General features: G+C 26.9%; 1 protein-coding gene across 2 annotated transcripts in view; it reads left to right on the top strand.

Annotated features, from left to right (window-relative positions):
* The window catches only part of Elk (Eag-like K[+] channel), a 63,718-nt gene extending 58,644 nt beyond the window's left edge, over positions 1-5,074 (top strand). For both annotated transcript variants that reach the window (XM_067264133.1, XM_067264134.1), the window contains 5 exons: positions 1,812-2,061; positions 3,362-3,582; positions 3,664-3,800; positions 3,891-3,994; positions 4,122-5,074. In XM_067264133.1, the coding sequence (XP_067120234.1) occupies positions 1,812-2,061; positions 3,362-3,582; positions 3,664-3,800; positions 3,891-3,994; positions 4,122-4,555 (1,146 nt within the window). In that variant the 3' untranslated portion in view covers positions 4,556-5,074. The remainder of the gene's footprint in view (positions 1-1,811; positions 2,062-3,361; positions 3,583-3,663; positions 3,801-3,890; positions 3,995-4,121) is intronic.
* The last annotated feature ends 6,390 nt before the right edge of the window (positions 5,075-11,464 follow it).

The raw sequence follows: 11,464 nt of genomic DNA on the forward strand, positions 1-11,464 counted from the left end.
TTTCTTGGGCCAATTTCAATTTTTTTAACTTATTCTAAAGTTAGAAAAATAATTTTTTAAGTTAATAAATAAATAATATTCATACATTTTATACAAATAGAAATGATGTCAAACACAGATGACGAGATCGTAATGATCGATATAACTTACACAAGAATAATAATATTTTAATTTTTGTTATTTTTCTCTTTTAAAATGCAACGAAAACTAGTTAAAACTGTCAAAAATTTCTTGTAAAACATTATTTAATCTTTAAATTATGTATATATATATATATATGAGGAGGAGAGACATTAATTACATTTCTTCATAAGGCTACGCCTCTAGCGAGGAAAAGTGCATATCAAATAATAAAATGTGCATTCATTAATGAATATTCATGACGAAGAATTCATTAATTTACTTTCGAAGCTTGTTATATTATAATATTATAGAATATGAGAAATTTACTATGAGATTTTTTCAGATTTCTTGAATCAAAATTCGAATTAATCTTAATATTTATATATATTTGGCCCTGGTGAAAAAGACTAATTCAAGAGGATAAAGGATATAAAATCCTTACAGAAAAAATAGTTAATTTCTATAAATTGGGATCACATCTATAAGGAAAATTAATTTTTTCATACTTACTAATATGACAAAGTTAAAGATTCTTTATCTTTGTTAATTTCTTGATAAATTAGAAGAGGGGTTTTTTTTTTTTTTTTTTTTTTACCAAAGATTCGCTGCAGAAAATTGAGTATTTATATTTTATTAGGAAAGAAATCCTTAAATCATATTATAATATTTTATAGGAACTTCATAAATAAGAGACTTTTTAATGAATTTTTCAGATTCTGAAGAGCTCAACAATAAAATTTTCATGCACTCAAATTTAAAGGTTTAGAAACGGTAATGGTCTAAAAGTTTCTGCGTTTGAACAAAAATAGGATCTTCACTTTAATAAATGATCCATTAAATTAAAAATTCTCTGTGTTCTTTGTGAGATTAAGATATAATGTTTATTCCGTCTTGACTTTTCTATTTAGACTATCAATAATGATAGTCTAAATAGCGACTGATCAACGAGCTAGGCCGCGTGCAGATTTTTGCTATTTCTTCACATATCTAACACCTAAATAGGGGCGTTTTCCGTAGGAATTTTTCCCAGGAGGGATTTCCACTCAGCAGATTGCCTAAATATCACTGATCGCGGGTTTACGACTGACAAAGTGCAATTTCCCGGAATTTCTTCACGTGTCTAACACCTAAATAGAGGCGTTTCCTGTATAAATTCCTCCGGGAGAGATCTCTTTAACATATCGACCAAGTCACATAAGTCTCTTTTTTTTTAGATTCTTTCTGATTTAATTAATTATTTGAGAATTTTGAAAATTGATTATCTTTAACTGTTATTATCCATTTCTAAAAATTGAAAATTTAAATATTTTGGACATTTTTATTAAAATATCTAGTAATTACAATTGTTTGATTAATATTTAAACAAGCGTATCGACAGTTGCAATGTTAAAATCAATATAGGAGTCAAACAATTGTATAGAAATATAGAAATTACACAAATACTTCAAGCATTTTCTGTATAATAATTATAAAAAAGTCATAAAAATTTACATTAATTAATTTTTTGCCTAGCAATAAAAACTTTAAATAAATCTGCAAAACTTAGTAACAATTAATTGATGTAGAAACTTATTTAATTTTTTTATACTTAAATTTTACATCTTTCTTGCTTATAAATGTACAGAAATATATTATTTATATTAAATTATATATATATATTTATTTATTATATATTTATATTATATTAGGTATTAAGAGAATTTCCTGATGAGTTGAGAGGCGACGTTTCAATGCATCTTCATAAGGAAATCCTTTCTTTACCAATTTTCGAAACAGCACCTCAAGGATGCCTGAAACTTCTATCTCGACACATCAAAAGCAATTTCTGTGCACCTGGAGAATACCTCGTCCACAAAGGGGATGCATTGACCAATATTCATTTAGTCTGCAACGGCTCAATGGAAATCTTGCAAGATGGGATGGTTGTGGCAATATTAGGTGAGAATTTTCAACTGATACGATTTGTGTAAGAGTAAAATTTATATTTAACGAGATAGAAGCTTTAAAACTATTATAATTAAACATACTTTATACGTATACGAGTCACTAGATAGTTAAATTTTGTGAATTTGTTGATTAGTAAATCTTAAAAATGACATTAAATTTTCTATTAAAAAAAAATACAAATTTCTGAACGATTACTGACTTGATAAGTCTGCTTTAACTGTTCAATCTTGATGAATCTTTGTAGAATCTATAAGATAGTGTAATTTATTAAACAGCTTCTTATTGGGCTGCAATTTGAAAAAATTGTAGACGTATAAATTCTCACTGTCGTTCGTCTATCTGTTGTCTATCCTTCCTGAATCTCGAGAATAGTGTTAGATAGATGACATTCGGAATAAATATGGAAAGAGTAGGGGCAGAAGTCCCCGATTAACTCTATACGAACTTCCGATCTAAATCGGAAGTCACTTGATTTCAATTTAAAATTTTCCTAAGAACGGAGATACATAGATAACTTGCACGACTTAGTTGTTATCAGGAAAAGTATGATGTACAGGGGTAACACACTACTAATTTCAGATCGAAAGCATATATTTTAAATTAAATAAATTTACAATATAATTAAAAATTGCAGTCCAGTATTATGACGATATCACAATAATTTTTGCTTGTTGAATCTTAGAATACCTTAAACACTTATTTTTTAAAAGTTAGATGAACTTTTCATGTTCAGAGTTTTCTCTTCTGAACTTTGATTCTTCAACATCGCTGGAAACTTATGGGGGTGGTCAAGTCATAAGAACGAGGCGCGAGAACAGATATAAAAATATTGATTTTTATGCCCGAAATTATAAATAATTATGTTAAAGTTCAACACAACATAAACCTAATTTAATCTCATCAATACAATTGTCTGGTGAATTTTAGTCATTCCTTGTATAATATATAGATTAAAACATAAAATAAAAGATTCAATAAGAGTTGTTTCATATATAATGGAAGATTTCCTTTGCATTGTGCAAAATATTTTCATTAAATTAACAATCTTCTGGGTATTCTACATAATTAATTTGTGAGCGTAATTTATATTTGTTCGTTGTTCACTCGACATTGTTTACTAAAAATTAATGATTATTAATCATGAATTAACATTAACAAATTAAAAAAACAGGAAACAATTCTTCGTTACATAATACTTCATTACGTACAGTACATGAGAGAAATGTAATGATATATATTTACAACTGAAGACATTTAGTTTATATCTTTTGTAATTAATTTCAATTTACAGGAAAAGGGGATTTAGTAGGATGTGATATTTGTACAAAAATGACAGACAATGTAATCAAATCAACCAGTGATGTCAAAGCTTTAACGTATTGTGATTTAAAATGTATATATATACCCGGTTTAATAGAAGTTCTTCGTCTCTATCCGGAATTTGATGAAACATTTTGTCACGATATCGTTCACGATTTAACTTTTAACCTACGTGAAGGTTACGAAAACGAGGTGGGTATACAATATTTGGCATCCTAGATAAGAGAAGATTCTATATTTAGTTACATTTTAACCATTATCTTCGACCTTTAGGCTGAGGAGAACAATGTAGCTCCATCCGTTACGTTGCCTTCTATATCTGAAGATGATGAAACAAATGATACAGATGATACAGCACCCGTGTCACCACCGAGTGGAGTAGGAAGACAGTGGCCACATTATGGTATAGGGTAAGTGCAGTATCTTGTAGCCATCTCGTAATTCTGTTATACAAAATAAATGAGCCAATGTTTATATATATCGTGTCTATTTTTATACAGAGACGACTGTAGGAATTCCAGTCCATCAACTCCTCTGTATCGTCGTTTAGTAGCTTCATGTAGATCAACAAAACTCCGTCCTGCAGCAACACACCCTAACTTAGGTGGGAATTTTATAATTATAATTTTGTATAAGATATATACAACTTATATAAAATATCTAAAGAAGAAAATGTCAGAAACGTAATAAATTTAGTGAATTTATTTAATTAAATGGTATAATTTTGTCAGGTCGAGCATGGGAAGGTTTCGAAGTCCGTGAAGAGATAGAGATGATGAGGAGTAGCGTTGAGAGGCTGGATAACCAAATCGCGGTATTATCCCAAGATGTCACATCTTTATCGGATAACGTTCGAACCAGTTTAAATCTTCTACAGCAAATATGCCCTTCGAAAAATCCAAATAGCAATTCCGCTCCAAGGCAATCCTCCACATGTTCCACCCAGACGGACTTAACGTGGAAATGTCTACCGGAACTATCGTCCAATTGCCCTACAAGGGACAGAGTTAGGTTTACTATAGGCCAGCTAAGTGGTAATTTATCAAGTGAAGAATGTGCTCCTCACAGAAACAGACAGTGGGATTCTTTTCCCGATTCTAGCAGAGAGAGAGATCATGTGATAGACCTGGATTCTAATCCTAAATCATGGAAGAATGACTTATAGTAAACATGAAAAGAAAAAAGTTTTTAAACTGCAATTTTATTCATCTATGTTTATCAAACGTTGCAGTCCGCTATACATAATAATAACATATAAATAAATAAATATATATATAAATATATTAAATTACAGACTTTGTATGACAATCTGCAAACAAAAAAATGGAGTTTCGGTTTAGCAAGTCTTTTCAAATATATCTTCATTAATCTTTTATTGTATGTATTGTAATTTCACATCTAAAAGAAGGCAAAAATATTCATTTTTTTCTCATAGCATCATCATTCATTCATTCATTTATAGTTAACATCAGTCATATAAAATAAAAGCAAAAAATCGATTTTTTTTCCATAACATAATTCGCAGATTCATTTACATCAGTTCAATATCGAAACTGCCTTAATGATGAATTTATGTATAATTTAAAGAAGGAAAAAATACATTTAAATAAACTAAATGTTTGTTTAAGTTAATTTATTGTTTAAAAATTAAAAAAAAATCTCTCTTATTTTAGATTTAATTGACACAAAAGAAAAAGACACTTATAAATTTGAAATTACAAAGTTTTAAACGTATAAAATCTTATTTTTACATTTTAATAGCTTTATAAACGAATTAAATTCTCTTCCTTTGGAATTAAATTAACTAAATTTTCTTGCTTGGCAATTTTAGAAGAGTCATTGATATGCTTGTCGCCTATAAAAGGTTGGATCGACTTTTAGACTATTTAATCACGTTTCTATTCTTGTAACTTGCTTCCACTGAGTTTATAATCATATTTCTATCCTGTTTAGCGTAAAATTTAAAGTTAAAAGCTTTGAAATTTTACGCTAGATAACTTCTATCCGTGGAGAAACTATTCTAATTATAAATGTAGCGTGCAATTTATAGAGTTCAATACTTTTATATATGATTATTTTATTCATGATTCCGAGTCAATTTATGTTTATTATATCATTTAAACGTAGGAGTAAGTAGCACGCTACATTTACTTCAAGCAAAATTTAATTTGTTTTGCAACAGAAATGCAAGTTTAGGAAGAGAAATGATTTAAACACACAAAATACCTTTCCTAATTAAAAAATAATTTTAAAATATGTATTTATAATTATAATTAAGTTTCCCCCCCGATAAAAATGGAAGTTATGGGTATTAATTAGCAAAAAGTGTTAATTTAATATTGTTTACTATACAACATACGACTAAATTATCTTCAATTTGCAGATAATTAATAAAGATAATGAACAATTTGGATCTAAATACTAATTTCCATTGTATATTATTATTATTATTTTATTTATTCATTTATTATATAAGTCTATGCAAAATATATATACATCTCAATATATCTTATATGAAAGAGTTGTACAGATATATTTTATAAACATGAAAGTGTACAATTCTCCATTCAACAACTATATTTAAAATGTATATCCAAAATCCTGAACCATTAATAATAATTTAATTTAAAATTAAATAACGATGTTAGGTCTGTTGTATTAATTATATTTAACCGTAATTATAATATAAAATAGAATAAAAATTATTCTTCGTTATTTCTCCTTCCCTTCACCTCTAGTCTAAACCTCCTTTCAGTGTGCTATTGTCTTTCTAATGTCGAATACTGAATATTAATTATATAAATAACTTGATGCTGTTTATTTACAAAAAAATATGTAAATATTATTCTTAAATTTAGTGAGAATTTAACACAAAAAATAAATCTTTCATAGACAAATCCTGAAGCAATTTATACAAAATAGAAGCAATATAATTTTAATTTTTTTTTTATTATTATAAAATATAAAAATATAAAAACTCAAGTTCAATAAAGTAATTATATTCGTTCATTTGGAAGTAATTATACTTATTCACTTGGAATGCGTATGTATATATAATATAAGGAGATGTTTAAGTCTCATATACAAAAATATATATTTAAAAATATAATATTCACTTAAAAATCTATACTTAATAATTGTAAGTAGAACAACTAACATGACTGTATTTTTTATGTACGAGACTTAAACATTTCCTTGTATTATATATTTATCATAAATGTCAAATAGAAGAGAGAAACTACATCCAATAAATGCTCACATGTTCACTTGGTTCTCTATATTATATCTGTAGAAACGTAAAATGCAGCATATTACCAAAAGGATTGACATATGTATTGATTACTAAACCCAATATTCTTATAGATTCTGTACGAAAATATCTTTGGAATCTACGAAGGTATGTGTGGTATCTAGAGATATATAATTAGAAAAATTGATAATACAGTTCTCAGTGGATGGATCTTCTGGTTATGAGTTGATAATAGTAATAATTCTTAAATTCAAGTGGAAAAAAACATCTGTACTTCATTGTTCTTCCTTAGCAGTCGCATCATTGATCGCACAGTTAAGATTAAATTCGATTGGGATTTAATGGCACAAAGATATTTCGAGTCAGTAATACAACATCAGTAATTTAAAATATTAGAGAATGATATAAAATTTAACAATAAATTAAAAAATTCAGAAAAAAAATCTGAATAAAATTTATACATCAGAAATATCGATAAATTGTTTTTTCTAAAAATAAAATTAATTGGATAAATTACTAAAGGAATATATAATTCTGTTCATCTTAAAACAGAATAATTCTTATGTTTTTTTCTTATTTTTTAAAATAATAAATTGAAGAATAACGCTTCTAACTTTAAATAAAATCTTACAATTTATGATATATTTTTTCTTCAATATCATCATTATAAAAGGAACATTTATTAAATAATCAATGACTTAAATTTAAACATTTAGCTTTAATATATATAACTAGTTACAACAGGAAGAGGTTTATTTTGGAATTGATTTTTCAGTATTGACTTTGATCTTTCCGAATGTCTTTATTTTTGTTTGTAGTAGTTACAACTTTACAAACCTTACAAGCAATGGTTTGAAAGGTTTGTAAAGTTGTAACAACAACAAACAGAAATTATCCAAAGATCCAGCTTAATGTTTACGCATATATGATCAAAAAATATGATCAAAAAACATCTCGAGAGGTCAAAGACTTCTTCCTGTTTTCTCACATTTTAATATAAATAATACAATTTTTAAAATAAACAAAACATTAATAGACATTTAAAAGCTTAATTGTGAGATTTATATAACAATTATAATTAATTCAAATAATAATATATTTAAATGTTTTTATTATAAATAAAATTTTGCTTTGGAATTCTATTAAATTATGAGTTTATTTTTTATTTTTATTTTTCAAGTTTTGTTTTATTTAATGAAGAGCTTCGGGGTACCATTCACCAGATTGTACAACAGACATCTTGTTAACATATATACATACGTAATTCTGTATCGTTTCCCTTTGGAATTACATGACCCAATAAAAAACAGAATACATAAAATAACATCCTTAATATAGCAATTTAGTTTATTGGCTTTCCATTATATAATTACATTAGTATATATTTTTAAATTGTAAACAAAATTACTAATCTTATTATTATTATTTTTTCCTCTCTCTTATAATCTTTATGATTCTGTGTTTTTTTTATTCAACATTCTAGGCAATTTTTTATACATTTCAACACTAAATTCTCTACATGTGCTTTCTTATAAATCTTATTTCATATGCTGCTGTTATTTTACATTGAGTAACGTAACCTTTGTCCACTTTTAGCTTCTTACGCTTCTATGATGATACAAAGCAACTCAGACTCATTGACCGGTTCAATTTTTACTCCATTCAAACTTCGTGTTCAAAATTCTGTTGGCAGCTTTTTTTGCATTTAAATTTAATCATTTTCTGACAACTAAATTTATAGTCATTATATATAACGTGCACGTATCCACACCGTCCTGTATGACAACACTTCTTCATGTGCATGTAAAATATTCAAAAATCAAATTTTTAAAAAAATCTAGAAAAATGTAGCATATTACTTCCTTATTTATACACAGAACTAAATATAATGCATTTTATTATCTGAAAATAATATAAATTAACATAAAAGTATCGCATTTTGAGAGTTTTTTTTTTTGTAATATTTTTACAGAAAAAATTTTTTAAATATTTTTTAATAATATTTAAACATTTATTGAGTTTATTTCCTTTAAATTAGAGCTAATTAAACATGTATATTTTTTAATTTTAAAGCATTTTAACATTAAAAAATAAGCTGGAATTAGCTCCTATTGAAAACTGATTAATCAATAAAACCTAAATTTTATTTCTTAAATAATTTATGTATATATATATACGTGATTATAATTTATAAAATTTTTATTTTACATAATAATTAAGCTAGAAACTTTTATCGTTAGGTTGTAATTAATTATAAGTTGTGAGAATATATCAGGTGCGTCAACAAAAATTCTGAGTTGTTACAATGATTAATTTGTTATACTCTTAAAGTTGGCGAAACTCGAATAGAAATTATGATTTTACATCTTTTAAATTTCTTATCGCATAATCGTAAATACAGGGATATTCAGAATAAAAATATATGATGATTAGAAGCTACCTAAATATATAGGATGTGTCGTAAGTCAGGAACTATAGGAATTATATTGATCTTTGTTTGTTCTTCAATGGGTAAGGCATGGCACTGAGGAAAAATGAATTCAAGTTATTTTGATGATGGGACCTTCAGTCAGCGTGAAGTTACAGATTTTAATAGGCTGCATCCAGACATCACACCAGTCACACGCAGCTGTGTTGGCAAACTTATGTCAAATTTAAAGAAATTGTCTATGCAAGTGACAGGCCGCGTAGTGGACCACAGAACGAGGAAACTAGTTCCAACCGGGTCAGTTCTAAGTAGGAAAATGGGATCTTCAGGAGCAGCATTTATCTTAATCGCAAGGCTTCATCGCTTGCATCTGTACACACTTCAATTCTACCAGTATTTAAGTGAAGATGACCTTGGTAGGCACGTTTAATTCTGAGAATGAGCAGAACTATTGTACGTTTCCGTAGCAAATTCTTTTCTCTGATGAAGTAAATTTTTATATTTCCGGCGAAATAAACTGTCAAAATTCTGTACTTGTCCTCGATAAATTCTCACTAGTTAGATCCTTCAATGAGCTGGGAGCCACCCTTCGAAAGATTCCTGTTCACTGGTATGATGCGATGTATGGAGCAACAGAATTGTTATTTCCTTCTTTGACTTGACGGAATCAGATAAAAATTGCCTGAAGATATTGAAAGAAGAACCATTTCCAAATATGTTGAATCAGGGGAGTGAATATTCTCTTCAACATAATGGCTCTTCTGCACATTATGGAGTGCGTTGTTATCTTCGTGAGCATTTCCAAACATTGGATTGAATATCGAGTATACGTCAATTGGGATTGGTTTCCCAGTACTCTAGACATTACAATCTCGATTTTTATTTGTGGGGGTCATTAAAGTCCATGATATAAGAGGTAAAAGCCCGGATCATTCTCCATCTGAAACAACGCATTGTGGACGGATACCAACAAATTCCGGCAGTTGTAATTCAAAGACTGATGACGGAGAGGAATTATCCTCTTCATCTATGTAATAATCTTGTAAATTGATATGTAATCCTCTTCATTTTGTAATCTGATGTGTTTTTCTTCCATCGTTTCGGACTTATAAAACACTCTGTGGTTTTAAAAAATTTAAAGGAGATTAATTAAAAAATAAACTGAAAATACTAAAATATTTTCATAATTTGAAGACTTTGAAGGATGGAAAATACATTCGAATTTAAGTACAAAATATGTGAAAATTATGTTTTGTCACATAATTTCGTACTTAAATTTCGGGGCAGAAATTCGATTCAGATCCTAAGTGAAACAATTTCTTAATGAGTGATAAAGTAACTTTAAAAATATACGAATTTGTATTTATATTTATTTATGTAAATTAATAACATAAAAATTTACTTTAAAAAGATATTGTTTATCTTTAATAACGTTATTATTTAAGCAGGAATGAAGTATTTTTATTTCTCTAACAGTAAAACCCTGTTGTGTAGTGAAGTAATGAATGTTATATAAGAAATGTTAAAGGTTGAAAGGTTTTATTTTAAAATTATTTAAATTATAATTTACATATGTTAAGTCGTAAAAAACACTTCAATTTTTCAAATTTATATTATTTTTTATTATATTATTTTAAATTGTTGTAAAAGTTTTTATTTAATTGGAAAGAAATTTCCAATTAGGCTAGTTGTACGAAAGTTTAAAATTTTAAATATAATTTATATTGTTTAAGAAATTTAAAATTTTATTATTTTAAGCTTTAAAATTTCATTTCAAGTCTTTATTTTTTAACATAAATTTCTATTATTTTCAATAAATTTGAATGTAGTTCCTTTAGGCAATTTATCAAAATCTATATCATAAACTCTGAAAATTTTCATTTCATTTCTTAAAAAAAATAAAATAAAATAACGAAAATAATAATTAAACTTATTGTTTTTTACATTTTCTGCTTTGTTTACTTTAATTTTATATAAAAATGTAATCAATCAAATAAGTTATCTTTAAAAAAATTCTTAAAATAAAAGTGTTTAAAGAAGAAGCAAATAGTAGAATCAATGTCTGAAGATAAAGATTTTTAATCGAGATCATTATTATAATATTTATCATTTAATCGCGATTTTTAATTATTATTATCTACACTCTAATTAAGAATTATCCATTGACGTTCTTTGATCTACAGATTCTTTTTAGGTATATTTTTCCCTGTGTCAAGAGTATGGGCTTACGTGTCAGGGGAGCAAGGGGAAATTTCCTCCAAATTTGGAGAAAGTAAAAAAAATCAGACAGAGAAAGCAAAAAAGATAACAAATTATTAGTGAAAGCGAATTAAAAATTGGTTCTTATGGTTTTATTTGTGTAAAATTTCGAGAAAATCAACTCCTTCTCCCTTAAC

Source organism: Centruroides vittatus, unplaced genomic scaffold (genome assembly GCF_030686945.1).
Source record: "Centruroides vittatus isolate TY-2023 unplaced genomic scaffold, ASM3068694v2 contig_1824, whole genome shotgun sequence".
NCBI classification, from domain to species: domain Eukaryota; kingdom Metazoa; phylum Arthropoda; class Arachnida; order Scorpiones; family Buthidae; genus Centruroides; species Centruroides vittatus.